This window comes from Brachyistius frenatus, unplaced genomic scaffold, assembly GCF_029030835.1.
Source record: "Brachyistius frenatus isolate BFR_SWC_R1_liver_20210118 unplaced genomic scaffold, ASM2903083v1 Contig_43, whole genome shotgun sequence".
Taxonomy (NCBI): Eukaryota; Metazoa; Chordata; class Actinopteri; family Embiotocidae; genus Brachyistius; species Brachyistius frenatus.
Genome location: NW_027210642.1, coordinates 275,180 through 297,662, shown reverse-complemented (window position 1 = coordinate 297,662; position 22,483 = coordinate 275,180). Strand labels below are relative to the sequence as shown.

Below are 22,483 nucleotides of genomic sequence, written 5' to 3'. Positions count from 1 at the left end.
TGCAAAAACGAAAGAGCGACCTTAAGATCTCTGTAAGTGTGTGTGTATCTGACACAGACAGAGAGAGAGAGATGAAGAAATGACCTCAGCAGGCGCTGTTTGTCAGAGTGGGTGCGGTTGGTCTCGGCCGGCTGTATTAACGCCTGTTTTATGCACGATGGGCTGCTGCTTTGAAGGGAAGTTAGTTTTTCACTTGATGCCATTCATTAAAAGTTTCAAAATGTTTGCCTGTGCTCAAAGAATTTCACAGGTACAGCCTGTTACATAAACATGAAAAGATACATTTATTGAGCTGTATTTAAAAAAAAAAATTTTTTTTAACTAATGTGATATCAAACAGAGTGGGCCTGTCATCAGTTCTGTTTCTGAGCACAGCAGAAGAAAGTTGTGAACACAATATGTTGAAATAGTTAGAAAAAGTTGTTTCTTTAAACATTTAGTGTTTACACATTAATTCTGGAATGTGTTTTTTGGTCACCTGGTGAATGTAAGCCTAATTTGCAGCTGTGGTTTGGTCTCCATCAACTCCAAAGGGGAAACATCTGTTTCTTTAGCTGCTAAAATGCTCCTGTGAGTTCACCAGTTAGTCACTAACTGTGTCTGACTGCACTTTGATGTTTAGCAGGTGCTGCATAAGGAGATTTTAGAGCTTTTTCTACTTTTACAACTGATATAGTTTCACATTTAAGCAAATATTCACTTGTGAAGATGATACTTGTGATGATGATACTTGTGATGATATTGATACCACTCAGCTAGCCTTTTCACATCTTGCGTTGTCTTCTCCTTTTTTTTCAGTCATTGCCACATTTGTATTCACTAATCAATTTTAGCAACACAGGCAGAGGCAGTACTACAAGAACCTGAATGCAGTTAAGTACATTAGTAATGTAAAGTGTGACATACTGAGCTTTACAAATGCAAAATGTAATTATTTTTTCTTTGCTGACTGGATAAAAGCAGTGCCAGGTCAAGCTTTGGACAATCTGAAGTATTATAATAGATCCAATTCCTCAACTGCTGAACAGAAAAAAATTCGACCCAGAAAGATGACTGACCATCCACAGTTGGTCGCTTTGATGAGCTCGGACACTCCAAACGACATGGAGCCCATGAAGTCGTTCCGAGTGGTTCGGTCCCAGTCCCACACCTCAATGGACAGACGTCGGTCCTTATCTGATGCTTTCAGCTTACTGAAGACACATAAACACAAGGGACAAACATGTGATGAAGCAGCGCAAAACATCTACTTTTAATGTGGGTTTATAAGTTTTACAGTGAACTCTGCAAACTATACAGTAAGAAGGCTAAAATGATAAATCTTGACATAATTAAACAGAGACACACACATTAACTTTTTCACTCACAAGGTGAAGGACTCATTCCAGCAGGGGTTGAGAGAGGAACGGATGGTCCTGGTCTTCTGTTTGGTCTCATTCTTTGGGTCTGGGATGAGCTTGAGTTTAACATATGGGTCCGATAAACCATTCGGATCCATAGGAATCAGGTTTCTGGCTTCACCCACTAGAAAAAAATAAAACAGATAGACAAAATATAAGCATATGTGTTGGAGCATATATGTTGTAGTGTTTGAGTCCCCAGCCATATTCATGACTCCATTACACCACACTGACACAGGAGTTTAAAAGCACACAGATAGGAGACTGTAGATGATGTGATGGTAAGAGGGATGGATGTATAGAGGGGTCCGTCACTGCAACTCACTCCAAGATTGGACAGCAAATAGGAATGTTCTGATCTTTAGTCCAAATGACAGGGGCAAATTATCTGTGTGCACAATACTGTATTTTGCCTGAGATTATGCAGGTCAAGAAAGCTTTGACACATTGCAATATGGTTATTAAACCATTCTGGTAAAAAAAGAAAGAAAAGAAAAACAGTAGTTGCTTGAGAAGTAGGGTGAACTAAAAACATACAGTTCACGTGGGCGACAGTATGACTAGGTACCAAACTCAATTGGTACAGATCCAAATATTTTAATATAAGTTTAGATAGACAGGCAGACAGATACAGATCGATAGACATACAGACAGATAGGCACCACATATGCTGATAACAGGTGCTACAAAGAAACGATACTATGGAAATTCACTTAAGTTGAAGTGTGAAACAACACCAACAGGAGTCTAACACGAGTGGGTGTTACGCACACGTAAATCAAGAAAACCAGAAAAATACAACTAAGAATATGTCTCAGTTGTTCTGTTATAAAACGTGTAAATAAGACAAATGATAATAAAATTACACTGTCTGGTGTAGAAAATGCATAGATTTCTCAGTGTACTGTCGATTGTGCACTGAGGTTAAGCAAGATGAGCAGATAATGTGAGGTAGGTTTGACATTTCCCTGTGTGATAACTGAGAAATGGAAAAAAAAAAATTGAGTGCTAATACATAGCAACAGGAGAAGGATGAGGTGGTGTGAGCAGGCCACTTTCACCATGGCGACAGCATGTACTGTAAGTGGTCACTCCCCCACTTAGCAACATCATGTAAACACGCAAACAAATGTCAGCAACAGGACAGTCACAGATGGATTAAACAACAAAGAAATAATAACTCGAAACAATAAATGAAACATAAAGAAAAAAGAAAGAAAGACAGGACATTAGGCCACACACTAGAGTAACTAAATCTAAATCTTGCCAGGGCAAACACAAACAGATTGACAAAACTATAACAGACAGAGAGCAGAAACAGGATCACACTGATCCTCTAAAACCCTGTTTATTAGCTCAAATCTTCCCACTCTGCATATCTGTAAACTGTATAAATGTAATCACGGTACAGAATAACTAAGCAGTGCAACTGAGAGTTTCAGGCAGTCAATGTGAACTATCACACAAGGACACATTTTCTAAGATTCTTCATTAAAACAGCGATACATGTTTTTTTGTTTTTTTTTCCACTGAAGCATAACTATTCCAATGATGAAAGCAAACAGCAGACAAAGAGCTACTCATTAACGTCTGTTCTCTGTGTGAGATTTAATCATGTTCCTTTTGACATTTTGTAGTTTTTATGGTGAGGTTTATCAGGTAATATACCTCCAAGAGATTCCTATGAGCCATTGTCCAGCTGTTTTATGTGTGTATGTGTGTGTTTGTGTGTATGTGTGTATGTCGCCTGTACTTTGTGTATATTTCTTTGATTATTATTCCTTTCATAGATAAATATTGCATACAGCCTGTTTTTCAGGGCCATTATCATGTATATAAGAAAACATGCATTACATCTACAGCCTACATCATTTATAAAAAATCTTCACTCACTCATATTGCGCCCCTCCACCCCCCAACACACACACACACGAAACATGTTCTCACTGCTATGTAAAGAACAAATTATTTTATCTAAACATAGCAAAATGAGCATTACAACTTGGGGGTTGCCATCACTGTGTGCAAAGAGAAGCAAGAAAAAGACTGAAAACATGAATTTAACTTGGAAAAATAAATACAAATATTGGTATTGTTATTTGAAGCTAAATTAAGAGAGTGAAAGAGCATAGAGGGAGGGACTAATGTGAGCAAAGAAAAATTACGCGGAAAAAAAACAATCCAACTAGCAGAAAAAAAAAAATCTGAGAAGTTAACACCAAGTAAAAAAAAAAAAATGTAATGACAATAATTTAAATCATTATCATAATAATATTTCTTGTCAACTTCATATTTTTGCATGCTCTTCCAGTTTGATGCAGTAGAGGGCACTGCGGGTCTCTCGTTCAGAGTTGCACACAGTGTCTGTCAGAAGCTTCTCCCTTGTTTATGAATGTGTTGTTTTAACCTCATAGTTCATGTCTTGTCCAGGGCAAATTCTCAGCGACAATAATCGCCCTCCCTGTCTCTTTGTCTCTCTCTCTGTGTCTCTCGTTCGCCCACAAACCCACAATAGACACACACAAACACTGACACTGTTACACAAAGACACACACACACACACACAAGTAAGAAGAGCAAAAGGAAAATCTCATCATCCCACGTTCTGATCTAAATCCTCCCCTCTGCTGGCTGTGGCAGCATTCACGGGCATCAGTCACTTCCATGGCAACGCTGGCACCAAACAACGCCAAAGAAACTTCAACAAGCTTGTAAACACGCTAATGAGGCAAACACGAACACACACAGGCAGATAAGCACATAAGAACAGATGAGGACGGTTACTGTATTTGTTCTATGCTACACAAGTGTGCAAGTTTCATTCACAGCACATGTGCAGTTCTACTCCTCTCTCTGAGAGACAATGAAACATCATCAGCAGCAGTGATCAAGGACAATTTCTGTCTGTTGGTTGCTTAGATACAACAAGAGCTGCTTGCCGTCTGAATCCTCCCCTCTCCTCACTCCTTATGAGGTAGCTGCTAATAAAATTAGAGTGTGTTTGTATGCTTGTTTTGTCATTATCACTCGTTTGGGGGCAAAACAGACATAAGGACTGAAAATACAGATGTATTTTTACGGTGTCTGTGCAGTGGATGAGAGACTCCAGCAGCACACTGTCACTGAAATGAAGCAGCTGTGGACATTGAGCAAACATACATCACAGGGCATGCTCTCTCCACAACTGTCCTGCATTGGTGCAAAAGCCAAACAGACGCTTCATTTTGAGATCTTTCACAAAAGTAGCAACAAAAACAATAGAAGAAATTGCAATGGTACTTAGATAACACTTTAGAGTCAGAATCATTAGTAGTCTAGAGATAATGAATGGCAAAGTTGACGTTCTTTTTTTTCCTCTTAAATTTGTAATTTATTGTCTATTATCTCGAGGTAATTCCTCACTGGCTGATATCTCCTGCACTTGCTGACAGAGAATTTCTCTCCTTCACAAGTCTCAACTAAAACGTATCACAAAGATTGCAATAGACGTTCTGTTAACCGTTTGATTTATAAACACAATCAAAACAGCCATGCTAACATTATCTCCTGCATCCGAACTGAATGCCTGCTTCCTAAAAATGTGCCACAGCTACAAATGAGATATCGTTTGGATCCTGGGATGGGTGCGTGCAGGGCTGCGGTGGGCCGACAGTGTAATCTCCCGGAAAAGGCTTTGAAATTCAAATGTGTTGTTGCATAACAATGCCATGTGCAACCAATGAATGCCTTATAATCTGGGGGGGGGGGGGGGGGGGGGGGGAGAGCGGCATGGGCCAGACGGGAGCTGGATGGATTCCTGATGTGCAGTGTCAGGGATCCGAAAGCAGACGTCACACACGCACAGTGGAAGGAGATACAGAACCAAAATCAATGTGGAATTTCTATTTCTGGCCATTTGAAGGAAGTGCATTGAACAAAGACCGGGCTTTAGAAACTATGAGACTATGAGAGTGGGTGCTGTAATTACAGCCACATCAAAATAATAGAGCACTTGTTGTTGTTTTTTCAATGCGGAAGGTTCAGACTAAAAGTAAAAGTGTAAGGCTTGTGTTAAGCTTCTGTAATGTACAGTAAGCTGCACATGTCAGCTAATTAGCTGTATAGCTATCCAACTAGCACACTACCTATAGTAACTTTATGTATTTGATATACTAGATTATTTTGTAGGGTTGTAGGTTGTGTAAAAACAGCTCCATTTACAATTGCACATGCTGTCGCTGTTTTATCCACCACTTTGTGCGACGATGCTGTGTTTCACTGGTTTGCTGGAATGAGCCTTTGTTTTTCCAAATAGCTATTTGATATTTTTTTCTGCACACTTCTCAGAGCCTGTTTCAAATGAACCGAACAATAGAGACATGTCCCGGACCATGACCAGCCAACCGAACGGATGTTTTACTTGAACCATGCCATCCCTACGGGATGCCACTGGATCATTCAAGCTAATGTTAGCTGCTCTCTCCTGTGCTATTGGATTTCATTTGGAAGTTTATACTCCAATAATCACAAACAAATTTGTTACCAGAGATGGTGTTGAAGTCACCAGACACGCTGGTTGGTACTTGGGCCCAAAAACCCTCTCGTGTGTAATGTCAAGAATAGAAAACAGTCACAGCAATCTTATAATACACTGCCAGTCATAAGGCATATGTTTATATACCCGTTTTGGGTGCTTCACTGAAAGTATTTACAGTTGTTGGCAAATAAAAAAATGACCTTATTGCTGTTTACAACTCCATTATAGTGTGCTGTAGTGAGTTAGAAATAATTTGATAATTGATTATAAAGTGGTTAATGATGAATATGTCAGAAATATCAAACAAAACTTGTTATTTATTTACTGTAAGACACACTTAGAGGCAATGCAATTACCCGAATCAGAAACAGACGCAGACAGATTACTGTCATCCTCATAATTGTCAAAAGCTTCTTAGAATCAAAGGCCTACTATCAGATGTTAAGCCTTTATTTGTACTACAGGGCTGATGGTGCTATGAGTTGTGTCAGAGCAGGAAACATTTTTTATTCTTGCTCAACCGTGCTTTAAACCGGAGGCAAGCATGTCAGCAGTAGGAAATCTCACCCTGAGTAAACCACTGTTAACCACAATCCTCAGATGCTCTCTCTCTCTCTCTGTGTGTGTGTGTGTGTGTGTGTGTGTGTGTGTGTGTGTGTGTGTGTGTGTGTGTGTGTGTGTGTGTGTGTGTGTGTGTGTGTGTGTGTGTGTGTGTGTGTGTGTGTAGGCAGGTCATGGAGGGACGTTTGCATGTTTCCCTAAAACTCCAGAATAAACGTCTGCTCATGCCCAAGGCTTATTTCCATGTATGTCACTGTGGCTAGAAGAGACAGTGGCAGGAAGAGGCAGAAGAGAAGGATGAGGGGGGTGATCAGTGGAGAAAAGGAGAGGTAGATTGAAACAAAAGGATAAGAGAAGGAGAAGGCAAGACAAAGAATCTCACCAAGGCAGAGGAAGAACAAACGAAGAGGAGGATGTAGAAGAAAAAGAGAATGAAACATTGAGCCTGTCCACATTTGGGATTATGTGTCATGGGCGATCAGATCACAAGTCAACAGCTGCAGGAAGTACGGCAGTTCACGGCAGACATTCAATGCGTCTCCACTGACCACTTGATTGGCAACTTGTGATCCAATTTCACTTAACTGCTCCACATGCAAAAGAACACATACTTCACTCAAAGATACAAATAAATAAGCACATGAACATGTACATAAATGTATTACTTTGTAAATGTACATTTGTGAATGTCTGCACAGTTCAGTGTGGTTTCGACAGGGTTGGGCTCCATGCTATGGTGGATCATGATGCGTGTCAAACATTAGACAAGATAAACTATAAGGAAAAGAGGAGGCTTTTGTGATACAAGTCTCACGTAGCAACTTGTGTTTTTAATCACTAAAATGCTACTTTTTAGCCACAAGTTCGCTGTGAATCTCTTCTGCTTTCTGTACAGTTCAGCTGCGATCAGCAAAATCACACAGGATATTTTTTCTGGTAATAACAAAAAAAGAATCGCTGGCAGAGAAACCTCAGATGTAAGAACTGCTTCAGTGGAGGTTAAAAAAACAACATCCAAAACTAACAAACTTGCTGTTGGAAGATACAAACACAGAAACGAGGCACATTCGGTTTTCTTATTTCTTCTTCAGAAGTCAGTCGAGTTGTTGGTCTTCCAACAGGAGCTAGGATGCATTTGCGTTCACACTGCTAAACGAATGTGGCCACATGTCACACGGACGCCAATGTGTCCTTAATGCATCCTGTGTGCATTCACACCTGCACTTTGAGCTGACCACTTGTGATCCGATCACCCAGGACGGATGTTAATGCCAAATGTGAACACTGTCATTAGAGCTGGGAGGGAGAGGACTCAACAGAACGCTAATATCATCTGGCTGAAAAAGACACGATGAGAGAAAAAGGGCAGACGCTGGTGTCCTGTTGAGTATGAAAATGGAGGGAGATAACGGAGCATGAGCGAATGGACAGGAGCTCAGCAGGTGTCGAGGGGAAATGGATGACGAGAGGGGTGAGGCAAGCTGAGGTCCCAAAGGTACAGGTAGGGGAAGATAACCGGAAAAGTCAATATTGGAGGAAGGAATGGAGACGGAAGATAGACGTATGAGAGAAGGAAAAAGAGAGGAGGGGGGCTTCCAGAGAGCGAGCCTGGGGAGATGTGTCTGTTTTCTTGGCTGGAAAGATTTAATCAAGTTCACATCGGTGCGGTGAACCACAAAGGTCCGCCACTTGTCTGTGGGAGCCAGAGGGGAGCCGGAGAACAAGCTGAGGCTTCACTGCTCAGACTGCTGCCATTAGAAAGGAGGAGGGAAAAAAATAAAACACAAAACACAACAGAAAAACATACACTTCCTCTGCCTTCACTCCCTCCTGTATTGTTACCTGCATTGACCCATATCTCCTCCTTCATAAGGAAAACTGTCAATCACAGCCCAAACTTTGTTCCAGTGGTTATATCATATTCAGCCTTTCATTTTTATTTAATCTCAGTCCTTGGACTTTAATGAATCACGCTTATTTATATTAATTTCGATTCTTGTTGAACTTGATGGTAAAGACCTTGTAAGAGAAGCCAGCCGAATCAATATTATTGTATAGTAAACAATAAGTAAGTGAGTACATGGCCGTTGCACAGAAGGTGGAGCAGGTCAGCCACTCATCACAGACTCAGTTGCTCCCCAGCCAGTCTACATGTTGAAGTGTCCTTGCATAAGATATTAAAGTCCAAATTGCTCCCAGTGGTCAGGCTAGTACTGCTAATGAGTGAACGAGGGGCAGAAAAAAGTTTGTTTATCAAGATAAACAAGACAAATAATACTTTTTTGGGCTTGATGTTTGATTGATTGACCACAAACTTCTGCTGACCAATGGATGAAGCTCTGATAAAGACAGATAGAGCAGACGTCAGATAAAAATAAACACAGAAGTCCAGAGTTTGTATTTTTTGGAAATATCAGACACCACATATGCCAGTAGCAGGTGCCGCAGAGCATACTGTGGTATGTTCCTTGAAGCCGACCCACTGTGAAGTGGCACCAACACTTTCATAGACACTGGAACACTGGTAGGTGTTGTGGTATGTGTAAGCATAAAATCAAGGGGGAGAGAGAGAAGGCACATCAATTTAACATGGTAACAGCTGCCAATCTCACACACTCCATGAATGTGAGCCAGTTCAGTTTCATCTGTGTCCGTTTGGCCTAATCTGAGAAGACTGAGATAACTGCGTCAACAAGACCACCGTTGCCTTCATCGCATTTAATAGTCCGCCTCGTTTGCTCATCGTGACCATCACGACCAATCATCGTGACCAATTCAGAGACTAGCGCGAACAAGAACATAAAAGAGAGAACAGTAGATCAAAGTGTGTTCAGCAGTAAAGCAGACAAAAGAGCAGGATGTTGTGAACTGCACAGCAAATAAGGAACAGCAAGATAATAAACTGAAAAGCAATGCAAGCGGCCCAAACAATCAGTGTACGACTCCTGCAGAATACGGTATTCTCTATTTCCCTATTTTCTCCATCTGGAAGACTGTAATCAAATAAACACACACATTTTTATGAAAGCAATATATTTCCAAGTCAATCATATCTGCCACTCGGCTGTAGCTGTGGGTTATTCGTGTCTGATCCGCACTCAGTTAGAAACTATTTATTGGCCTCAGCAATCATATTCCCTGTCCGCCACTGTCTCGCCATGCTAATGTGAGATTTTGTGTGTGTGTGTGTGTGTGTGTGTGTGTGTGTGTGTGACAGAGAGAGAGGTTGTGGAAGTGACCCAGCAGGCATTTCTCTCCCTGCCAAAGTGGTTTTTAACATAGGAGAGTTCTCCACTCCAGATGCAGTTCTTGACTGACAGGATAATTTGTAAGTGTTGAAAACACGCACAGGCACAGACATACAGTATGCGGAACACAATGCACTATAAATGCAGTCATGCCCCTATTTTTATGCTGACAAAGAAGCAGACTACACTGTTTTTTTCTTTTCATGTGAAGTCGCAGTTTTACTTTAGTTACAGATGAAAAAGTTCAAACGAGGTGTGATTTCCTGTCGTTACCAAAGCAGGTGATCAATTAAGAATTACTTCAAGTCTGGAATCCTGTCCAGTGTTGGTTGTGGACATGGACACAAAAAAGACATGGTTGTTCTTTTATCTTCTTTAATTTGTTCCCCCAGTTTATCTTGATTTGTACAATGCCAAATTAACAGCACTGAATACCTTATAGGAGGGAGCCCCATTTATTCCAGTAGAAGTTGCACTGGGTGTTTTAGCCAGGCATAAAGTATGCACATTAAAAGCCTGTCTCTAGCTGAGCTGGCACACATGTGAATAGCAAGAAAACCATACTGATTCATCAAATCGAGGACTGCTCTGTCATGCTGTAAAAAAAAAAAAAATCATATCACTGCTCCACAATAGTGATTTTTCTGTTTTTCTTTTAATAATTTTGTTTCAGAAACTTTCCTTTTGGGTCACGTGTAGCAATGAACATAGCAGGCAGCATGTGGCAAATAGGTGGCTTAACCTTGCGCTCTCTGTGTGACACCTAATTTAATTTATTCATCACATATAGATTGTAAACATATTGCCCATCCCTGCGATGATGTATCTTGTTTAAATAAAAGCCTCCTCTCTGTCTATGAAATACTGAAATATTCTCATAAAATGTCCTTTCAGTGTCCCTGAGTGAGTAAGCACAATTACTTAATATACGCCTTCCGTGGCGGCACAAACACAGTGGGAAAACACACACACACACACACACACACACACACACACACACACACACACACACACACACACACACACACACACACACACACACACACACACACACACACACACACACACACACACACACATCTATATAGAGTCATCCATATGAATAAACCAGAAATTTCTTTCAGTGGTCTCAGTCACATCAGGGAGCAACTTGCTAACGTCACTCTGAGACTGAGTAGCTCTTTGCAGCCCAGTGATTCAAAGATAAAGATTAAAACAGACCTGTGACGTGTAGCCTGTCCCCGCTGACCTCGATCTTGAGGAACAGGCGACCTCGACGTTCCGTGTGGTCCGTCCCACACAGGCTTGGCACATTGACCACACACTGATTGTGCACGTTCATGTCACACGCTAGAAAGAGACAGAGAGCAGAAGCAGACACACAGTGTGCTGAGTACATCTCTAAAGGACTTGTGTTTGTCTGGATTCAGTCGTGTGTGTGTGTGTGTGTGTGTGTGTGTGTGTGTGTGTGTGTGTGTGTGTGTGTGTGTGTGTGTGTGTGTGTGTGTGTGTGTGTGTGTGTAGTTTTGGAACATCTCATGTTAACAGTTAACATGAGAAGGTGAATCATACATAAGCAGGGAGAACAGGTTGAGATTAATGTAGTTGTTTTCATATTTCTCTGGGTTTAATAAGGTTCGTGCAATTTTTAAGACATTGTGAGGAAAATTCTCTGCCTCTGAGGGAAAAAGTGCAAAAATAGTTTATGCCGTGATGTGGTGGGGAAAATAAACTTTACTGAATACTGAGTTACTCCAATTAACAATAATGAATCGTGAAAGATGAATAGGATAAACGAAAACAGATACTTCAGCTAATTTACAACAGTAAAGCTGAACCGAATGTCAATTGAACCAATGTCAACAACAATGTGGTATATTCTCATGAACCTTTGTACAGACATTTACACTGATGACCACTGTGACGGCTCAGGCCCCCAGCTCTTCCTTCCTGTTTTGCTCCCTGTGTTTTCTGTTGTAGGTGATGTCTCCACCCACTTGCAGGGCTGATGTGGTCTGCTTGGCCATGTCCCTTTGCCATGCGGACATGGTTTCCGGTGTGGTTGTGGGGCTCCGCCTGCCCTTGATTGGTGATCAGCTGCACCTGAGAGGAGGAGCATAAAGCCGGGCTTCCTCATTGATTGCTCTCTCTCCATGGACAGCTGGGCTCCTGGCAGCCTTTGAGTTTGGGTGATTTGGGATCTGTTTTTGAATACTTATCAGGGTTTTTTTTGCAGTAAAATAGCAACTAAATCCAGTTTACTGTGTGGACCTCCCATTCTTTGTTATGGCCTGAACGAGCCGGTCGTAACACCACACTTATCATATATGCTGTTATGCCACCAAAACAGCTCCGACCTGCCAAAGAATGGTCTCCACAAGTCAGCTGAAGGTGCCCTGTGTTGTCTGTCACCAACTCTTTAGCAGCAGATGTTTCAAGTTGTGAGTTGAAATTGCTGCAGATGAGACTACCATGTCAAACCCTAACCGTGCATACGGAGAGGATTCGACCCAGTTGTCTGGCGATAGTAATTTGCTTTGCTTATGTAAATACTTACAAGAAGATCAATCTATCCCGGCATGAAAAAATAAATCCTTTTGCAACAGTGGTGCCACTGAAAGGGACTCTGCCAAAACAATGCAGGGTCTTCAGGTAAAAAAAATTGCACTGGCATTTTACATATTACTGTTTTCCTCACAATTGTTGCACTGAGTTGCCAGTTGTAAAATTTTCTCTGAGTATTACCAACCTGTTGTCATTGGTTAAACCTTTAAACACGCGAATGTGGTCTTCCAACTGTACTTCCTGGATTGTATTTCGCTGTTTTATTGGCACCAACACACAGCCACACTAACACTGCCCTCCTGCTGACGTCTGAATACAGACTTTGTCTTTTTACAGTCAAGGGGACTGAATAGTTTGGGCTCAACGTTGTTATTGTATGGACCCAAAAACAGATGCATGGTAGGCTACAGACCTAACAAGGCAAAAGATTTAGAGTCTATTCTGATTCAGTGCAGAAGTTTATATTTTAAGTGGGTGACAGCAATAACAATAATAATAATGAAAGAGCCACTGCTTTTCTCAAAGGTGCAGTCTAGCTTAAACGTCAATAAGTAATCACCACGCTTACTTCGAGGTGAATTTCTGGATTCTCTTCAGTAACGATCGTCTTTGGTGGGAGGCAAGGGGGTAGATGGAAAATATGTTCTTAATTTTGAAAAAAAGAATTCTAGCATGAGAACGACTGCCCTCTTGACTCCCCCTCTAACCTCCTGTCCTTCTCCTCCTCCGTCCAAACATTCATCTCTCCAGCTCTCTCCTCCTTCATTCCTCCTCTTGGCATGCTTGTCAGGCTGACATGCTGGGAGGAGACAAGGAAAGACGAGACATGGGGAAGCAGCTCGTAATAGCGATGGCCTCCCCACATCAATTTGTTCTGGTGTGCTCCCATTACCATCTGCGATGAGGCCGCCACCAGAGACCCACAGATGGATGGACAGAGTAGGAGGAGGAGAGAGAAGGTGGGAGGGTGATGGATGAAGATGGCGTGGAAATAGGAGGGAAGAAGGGAGAGAAGAGGTACAGTAAGGAATACAAAAGAGGAGGGACATGAAATTAAAAAAAAAAATTCTAATGATAAATATGTTGTGAAACAGAAAAGAAAAGGAAATGCAGGAAAAATAATGGGGCTAGCAAAGAAAGAGAAAAAGTGGGAGGAAAACGAGACTAAAATGAGGAAACTACAGAGCAGGATGGGGTCAGACTTGTAAAGAAAGGAGGGAAGAGTTGAAAGAGGAGTGTGGGTGGAAAGAATGGGAGCGCAGAGAGGACTCCGCAGGGTGGGACAGTGAATTCTGCCTGGGCTGCAGATGTGGCTGAGTGTAGTTCAGTACCAGCCTATTCCCATCTGTTCTCATTAGGACCGGCTCTATAGGATGGAAACCAGCACGGCATATTAGACACAGGTGCACACACACACTCATACAGGCGGGGTGATACTCACTGTCACATTTCATCCCCTGGTGGATGAGACCATAGAGCAGTGAACCACAGTGGTCACAGAAGGTGGGACTGCCATACGAGTGAATCTTAAACTTGTGCTTGCTTCTGGGGTCCTAAAAGAGACATAGCAAAACAAAACAAACAAAAAAAAATTAAAAAAAAGAAATCTTGAGAAATATTTGATGTATTTTCTTCAAAAACACATCTCGAGTAGTAGTAGACTGGCTGACAGACAGAAGTTGTCATCCCGAGGACCACACGGCAAAAATGAGGTTGAGGTTGTTACAGTATTAACCAGTTCACTGTATTATATGTTACACCGTGTCAGTTTTTAAAACTTATCAAAACTGGATTCTGTAAAATCAATGATCCTCTCTGAAGTGAGGCAAGAAGTCATCCTTTTTATCTTTGCCATGGCAAGACTAAACAACACAACACACTAATGAGGCATAATTAATGGTGAAGAACATCTTTAGGTTCAATTATTATGTAACAAAAAAATCTGAAATAAATTGATGATCATAATTTAAGAAGTTGTGCAACTTTGACAAGTGTAAACAAAGTTTTCTTACAATCTGTTGTACTCTACTGTTTAATGTCTCTGCCAGAAATTAATGGAATAAAATGATCAAATTATAAAGAGTATCCAGACAGTTTAGATATTGTTTTGCCTCATTGACACACTAAACGTACTTCAGTTTGTGTGGGCAGCTGCATTTTAGATTTATGGTTAACAAATCACTATGAATCATGGGCATCATAAGGCAGGAGAGGAAAGAAAGAAAGAGAAAGAGAGAAAAACAGAAAGAGAGAAAAAGAGAGAAAGAAAGAAAGAAAGAAAGAAAGAAAGAAAGAAAGAAAGAAAGAAAGAAAGAAAGAAAGAAAGAAAGAAAGAAAGAAAGAAAGAAAGAAAGAAAGAAAGAAAGATCCAGATGGAAAGTGACCGCAATGTCAGACCATTATTAGTACGTGGGAATGTGTGCCGTTCGGGTGTCATCGTATTTGGTTTCAGTTCTCTCCCTCCTGGCATCCTTCCCAGTATCCATGTTATTAAAGTTTGTCTCTTGGATTTGATTAAACCTATAAAAACGGATAAAAAAAAAAGAAAAAGAAAAAAACTTTGCTTTCTTTCTGTATGCGCAAATCTATGAAAATTGAAATAGTCCCCACCTCTACCTCCACCTGCCTTGCTGCTCACCTGCAGCTCGATGATATGAAAACCCAGACATACATTAGCCCTGTTGTGATTGGCTCCTTTGTTTTGAGACAGCAGTACCAACGTGGAAATGCTCAGCCATCGCAGTGACTGCTTTTTTTCACTCAGGATGTGTCTCAAGCAAAACTACCACTTGGACATTTTAACAAAGGTTAAAGACTTGATTTTCATTTCAGCGGATCTTAAAGGCAAAAAAACACACTGTTAAGTGATTGTATGGAGCCAGAGGCAACATAACTGAGCAACTGTTTTTCTGCCACTCAAGCTGAGTATAAATTGAGCAACTGAGGACTGGGGTTTGAAAACTCAATACATTAATATTATATAATTATATTATAGAATATAATTCTTGCAACATTTGCACATATACACATGCAGTTGCAGAAATTGTAGGGAGATGTTCATCAACGTGGCAAAGTTTCATTTGTCGTAACTCAATTCATACATTTTCCACTCAGTATTGTGATAGCTGAGGTTAGCTAATTTCTACTCCACCAGAAAACAAACATAGCTGTAATTAAAGCCCTGTAAATGAGGGTGGATAAACCCCCACCAGCTTCGCCTCTATCATGCTGAAATGTGTCAGAATCGCTGCATGTGTAATTATACAGGCCACTGACTGAGTAAGTGGGCCCACATCGTTGAAGAGTGCCCTTCCTTCACAAATGCACAAGTCAAGCAAACAACATGACCACAGAAGAAGATGGAGAGCGAGAAAGAGATAGCAAAAGAGAGACATAGAGGGAAAGTCTGTGTATGAAAGAGGAGGGAGTTGTTGAGTAGCTCGGGTGTGATTGGCAGGGGAATGACTCAGTGGCGTGAGGGTCCCAGAAAAGTCTAATTAGCATGTTCTCCTTTTAGTAAGCTTGCCTATTTTTACCCCTTTCCTCCAGCCTTTCTGTGAGGCTTTTCTTGTGAAAAATAAAAAAACAAAAAAAAAAACAGATGGCGCTGTGGTCATGCCCCTTGTGTCCTGACAAGGTCTTCCCTTTTGGGTCTTCTGCAAACCATTTTTGCCTCCTTACTGAATTAACACTCATTCTTCTCGATTATTCAACTGTGGGAACATTGAATTCTTCTTAAAAGAAACTTCTTGAGTGAACAAAAAAACGTCAGGGACAGAGGAGATGCTACCTCTCTTATCTACCTGCCCTTTCTTTGACATAATCAGCCCTATTCCTTACTTTCTTATCCCCAAAGTCTCTGGAGAGTGAGCGCAAGCTGTTTCTTGCTTTTATACGTTTTCTCCCTTCAACTCTCTGCTTCTGCTCCCCCTCCTGTTGGGAGTCTTGGGTGAAATTAAAATGGGAGGGTTTCCACATGCAGTCATCCAGAGCTGCAGGAAGATGCACAAAGTGAGCACATAATCTGCTCAGCGCCCATGTGTGCATGCCAGCGTGCATTTACTCCACCCGGAAAAATGCAGATGCACATTACAAACAGATATTAGAGACTTCTCTTTTTTTTTTTTTTATCCCCTCTTTCACTCATAATAGTGTTTATCTCCTTGCTTTCAGTAAGATTAGAAGATATTAGAAGATGACAACACCACTGAGCCCAAAATGACCTTACAGTGGCACCAAAACCTCCTTAAAAGCCTTTTGCAAGGCCAAAACCAGAATACAGCAGATATATAATTTGTTAGAAATTGTATTTTTTACGAGTTAAACTCCACATTAAATATTTCAATAAGCACAATGCACACATTGTAGGCTATGGACTTCAATATATATTGAGTTTTGCAAACAACATTAGCAATGTTAGCCTTGAATATTCAGATACTTTCATCTCTACCAAAAGAAGAATGACAAAGACAAGTTAAGCCTGCTCCCTTCTTTGATGTGATTATGTATCAAAGATAATAATATACATAAGATTTAAATGTGCAAACACTTGAAGAGGCAGCACTCTTGGCAGCTTGCATCATGGCCCACGCTGCCACATTAAAATCAAGTGTTTTGTGGTGTCAACGTGCAAATGCATGGTTGGAATATGGAGCACAATACCTAAATATTCCTACAGAAAAACTCCAGCCCTTTGATTTCAGATCACCTTTAAATCAGCCTCTTCTTCTTCGTCAATTAACCCAGAGTCTTCTTAACAAATCACATGAAGGGATACAAGTCACCAGGAGAAAACTCTGCTGCGTCTCTGATTTAATCTGAGCAGTTCGACTCTTTGCTTTTACGTTTCTGTTGATCTTGCTGTATACTTAACACTATACTGCTTTAATTCATTAGACTCCAACCACCGAGCTTTTTCTTTGTTTACGCACCTCAATTCTCCATTTGTGTCATTTTGAATCCGACAACTAAGTTTGTAAACCTAACTGTACTATAAACAATAAGTGATACTAAACGCCTGACTACAACAGTGTTGTGGTGCTTTCTGGATTGTAATGATTCTAAAAATTAAAAAGAAGAAGAAGAAGAAGAAGCGCTTTGACTCAGCAGCTGATGCTCATGACAGTTTCTCCACAGTGACTTCGGGGGTGTTTCAACCCCCTTGGCCTGGTAAAAGTGCTCAGTCATCTGTCCATGGGTGAAACGCCTTGGAGTTGAGCAACTGAATAAAAATTATGCTTGCTTTTGTTATGTCAGTTCACTCAGATGCACATGAAAACATGCATACACACAACAGCACCACAGAGCTTTCAACAGAGGTTTGCTACAGGAGATTTGTTGACTGCTACGCATTTATCGTTGTTGTTGAGGCATGAATACATGACTCACAAATCATCATTCAAACACATGAGGTTCCAAGGTGGTTAGTCATGAAGCTGGGGCTCTGGCAAATGCTTTCACAAATTTGTGCTCGCAAAACACATGAAACACAAATGTCTAAAAGTATCAAGCTGGTGTGATAAGTCCTCATTACAGATTCAGACATCCTCTCAGCCACTCCAATAGTGGACATCATGCTGTGCTGGGAAAGATGCTCTCCCACAGCAGACCGAGCAGCTGATTCCAGACCAGAAGTTGGTTGCAGTCAGGCGAGTTGATCTTGTTGTCGAATTCTTCTGAGCGTAACGAGGGCCCCATCAAGCAGAAGAAGAGGAAGAAGTCGATGATAAGAGCAGAGTAACAATGAGTCAAACAGCAGTCTTGCTAATTATAGTCAGGCATTGATAGACACATTGCCACCGAAGATGGTAATATCTAATTACTGATTGGAAGTTATGGCCATGAAAAGTTAACTGGAGAGTGAAGAGGCTGATGGGACTCATGTCTGTAGTTAATTGGTTAACAGACAACCCTTCAAAGCTGCCTTCACATCTGCTTCATACTTATTGGGTTGACAGCTACAAAGATAAAGTGTAAAGTTTCATAATCAAAAGCATTTTTCAGTATGCGATCGTCATCCTTGTTTGATTTGATATGGTTATGAAGACAGACTAGCTTGCTTGTAAAGTATCTTACAATATCAGGTAGTGTCAGTTTTATTCATATTGCCAAATACCACAGCTTCCAAATCTGTGCAACATTCAACACCCTCTGTCCTTCAATCCTTGATTCATATGTGGAAAAACTCCACGCCTAAAAAAAAATGTAAAAGCGGGAAAATGGAATAAACCTTACAAGGAAGCATTAAAGGATCTCTACCAGGCACAAAGTAGATGTTGTACGTACAGAAAAGATTCACATTGGATGAGTGTAGATCTTGAACGTAGGAAGAATATGTTCTGTGAAGATGTCATGTATATCTTTTAGGTGTCACCAAACAGAGAAGACTTGCGCTACATGACCTCCTCACCACCGTGAAAACCAGGCAAGAGCACAGTTAAAGCAGAAATACAAGAAATGTCTCAAGGCAGCACACTGAATCTCTCCAAGGCCACTGGAAAAGGAAAAAGATGGGAGAATTTGCCTGTGGGGTCCAGCACAATGCCACTTTACCGTCATTACAGGTAAACTGTGGAGCTCCCTGTTGACAAAGTTTGGTTATATTCAGTGTTTCTTATCAAAATCCATTGTGTATCCTTAATTGTGTTTCATGTATTTCCTTCCAAAATTACATTTGTGAAGCCAATTTCTGGAATGTTTAATATCCTGCGTTGTTTGTATTCATGTTTCCGGACTTATAGTCTCCAAATGTGGTTTGGATCTGATTTGTAAAAATCACATTTCCCCTGTTTTTTCCTTTTTTTCTTGTGAACCAAACTTTCAAAAATCAATCTGGACATAACCAAAAACAAAATTGGGCTGGCAGTGTGAACAAGTCCTAAGTATTGGACAAGTGGACAATCTGAAAGCAGCAAGAGTGTTGGGCCCAATCCCAATGTCGACCCTCACACACTCACAGACTTTGAGGCGCGTTCCCAGTGAGTCCGCGAGGGTTTAGGGTTGTCCCACTGTCAAATGTTAAAAGTGGGCATCTTCTTCCCAATAAAGTCCGGCTACAGCTAGACCCTTCTCGTTGTCCCGCCCATGGTATGCCGCCATCAAAATGTAAACAAACAAAGCATGAATGATGTTAGAAGTGACAGCCTTTTCTGATAATTAACTAAAATGAATAAACATTATATAGGCTTAAATATAGCTCTATCTATCAAACAAATGTTTAAAGCTACCTAAGTGGAAAATTTGGCAGAAGAGATATTTTAGGTTGAGATGGTGTGTGTGTTAACAGAGACACTCATGTGCAGCCTGAAGAAGTTCGGGAGAGAAGCTTGACCTAAGCCTGCTCCATTATCCTGTCAGGTCTGATCTAAACTCAGCATAGACCGAGGGCTACTACTGGAACGAGCAGCACAGAGCCGTTTTCGAACAAACCTTCAGAATTCAAACAACCAAGAAGAATTTAGAGGAAGCAAACAGACAGATTGGAGAACTGATGCGATTTAGTGATGTGAATCAGTGAAGCTCCAGGGACTTTTTCTGATTTGTTGTTTTACCAAACAATCACTGGAAGTATTTTTTGCAAACACACATTGGATAATAGCACAATGGTCCCCAGATATCAGTGAGGATTTAAATCTTTCAAATTCATCAACAAACAGAAAAAACACAGAAACTACAATTATATTAAAAGACTGGGATACTGTGAATGTGTGTGTGTGTGTGTGTGTGTGTGTGTGTGTGTGTGTGTGTGTGTGTGTGTGTGTGCGCGCGCGCGTGTGTGTGTGTGAGGTGCTTACAAGAGCAAAGTTAACAACTGTACAGTTGCTATGGTGATAATGGGTTAGAGAAAATGAAGAAATAGATTGAGAGTCAGTGGAGAGAAAGTAAATCGAGAGGGAGAGGGAGGTACACCAGTAGAGAGTAAATCACCAGCTTAATAAAATTAAGTGTGTGCACGTTTCTGCAGGCATGCACACGAAAGGCAACAGTATCTATGGCGAGTTATATAAAAGAAAAGCAATGAAGAAATGAGCAGCGATCTCAGAGCCAGATGCACATGATGAAATGCTCCCTTTCCTCGAGGCTGAAGGTCAGCTGCTCGGCTGAAAGAAAGGACTGTGCAGGGTTGTTTTTAGCCGAGAGGATCATCAGTTATTCTCTACTGGTAGCGTGGAACCAAAATCAACTAGTGTTGTCAGGCTCATCCAAACATACACTGCCCACAGCCTCGACAGAACAGGCAGCAGTCTGACCCACGATGGAGAAAGGCACACACTGCAGATTGCACTCAGTGACTGGTTTATAAACAAAAGTGTGCCTGAATTGTTTAATGTGCATCGGTCTGTGAGGATAAGTCAGAGGAAGATGGAAAGACAGACTTGTTGAGTGTAAACCGACAGGCCTGGGAAGTTGCAAAAGGAGAATGGTGGGGGAAAAAAAGAACAAGGGCATCTTGAGGCACTGATGGTCCAAAACAGAAAAACAAAGAAAAGACAGACGGACCACAACAGATCTCGGGACAAACAGACATGTGGACATAACAGGACATGGACGTCGGAGACAAGACTGAACAGTCTGCGTGTGTGTGTGTGTGTGTGTGTGTGTGTGTGTGTGTGTGTGTGTGTGTGTGTGTGTGTGTGTGTGTGTGTGCGCACAAATGACAACAATCAAATTAGATCTTGAAAATAATTGACTGCTGTTGTTGATTTTGAGAACAACTTAAGAGACATTTTTACCACAAGGTCTTATGACCTTTACGTCCACTGAACAATGCTACAGTGGAGTCTCATGTCATTCAAATTTCTCCTTGGAGCACTCCAGTCCCTCTAAAAAGTCTATTCTGTCCCAACATGCACACTTTTGTGTGAATCCTTGCTTCCCAGAATATTTACAATGGCAGTGGAAGACATGACCCACTCAACTGCAATAGCCATGTTCATGGAAAATAAGTGAGGTTGAAATAAATTTGAATTACCTTTGAAGTCAGTGCTTCAAGTGTCACAGAAGAAATATTACTATTATTAACAGGCTAAATAATATTTACCCTAAAGAGTAAAGAGACCTTCATAAAATAAGGGGACTGCCCCTTTAAAGCAGCTAACTGTTTTTCAACACGTTTTAATGGGGTTTTAGTTTCTACTCTTCAAAAGAATATGAAAGTTACTCTGATGTCAAATTTGATCACAAAACCATAATCCATCTACAATCTCTCTTTTTCTCTTTCCCACATGCACACACTCCAACACACACACACACACACACACACACACACACACACACACACACACACACACACACACACACACACACACACACACACACACCGAACCATTAAAACACAGACCCTGACAGCCGCCCGAATCCCGGCGTGGAGTATTGCTTCAACCGATCAATCGTATCACTTGTAGAGACTAATCTGTCTTCTGACACTGATAAAAACAATAATGAAGCCATGACTCAGTAGAAAAGAAAAGAAGACAAAGGACAGAGGGCGGCAGAACTGACATCAGATATATCAACAGCGGAAAACTGCCGCAGACGCAATGAATGTGATGAATAAGACTCAGGGCGGGGAAAAAAGCAGACAGCAGAAGAAGCTTGTCTAAAGTCAAGAAAGACGGGAAACTCCAGCTGAGTTAAAAGCACAAGAAACTGCTCATTATCACGCCATCTCTTTTACGGTCTCCCAGCTGACATTTCACACATCAGAAAAGACTTGCAGCAGCAACTATGACCCTGTTTGCTGTCTTTAGGTTCATCATTGTCTTCACACGATGGCTGTAAAAGCACCTGTATTAACTATCCATCACTGGTTTAATTAGCAGGATGACATCTCTCTCGCTCTCTCACTCCACCTGCAGCCTCCTGTCAGTGTTTAAAGGGCCATCGCCTTCAGACTATTCCTATGTAGGCTCGTTATGTAAAAGTCAGATTCATAGCTTGTACATCAGAAACAAACTAGAAACTTTAAACACTGATACAGACAGAGGAAACTTGTATAAAAAAAAAAGCGTTAGCTGCGAGGTTGTTTCATGCACAGACAGACTCCTTTTTTTATGCGATACTGTGCGGTTTCTAAAGCCACTGATGTTGTATGAAGTGATGGGGTGTGTGTGTGTGTGTGTGTGTGTGTGTGTGTGTGTGTGTGTGTGTGTGTGTGTGTGTGTGTGTGTGTGTGTGTGTGTGTGTGTGTGTGT

General features: G+C 41.1%; 1 protein-coding gene across 4 annotated transcripts in view; it reads right to left on the bottom strand.

Moving 5' to 3' along the window:
- prkcab (protein kinase C, alpha, b) overlaps positions 1-22,483 on the bottom strand; it is a 104,244-nt gene that overhangs the window by 20,009 nt on the left and 61,752 nt on the right. For 2 of the 4 annotated variants that reach the window (XM_069702749.1, XM_069702750.1), the window contains exons 4-7: positions 13,732-13,843; positions 10,947-11,075; positions 1,368-1,524; positions 1,059-1,193 (exon numbers count right to left, since the gene is read on the bottom strand). In XM_069702749.1, the coding sequence (XP_069558850.1) occupies positions 1,059-1,193; positions 1,368-1,524; positions 10,947-11,075; positions 13,732-13,843 (533 nt within the window). Of the gene's footprint in view, positions 1-1,058; positions 1,194-1,367; positions 1,525-10,946; positions 11,829-13,731; positions 13,844-22,483 lie in introns of those variants that run through there. The other 2 variants (XM_069702751.1, XM_069702752.1) reach the window with 2 other exon arrangements.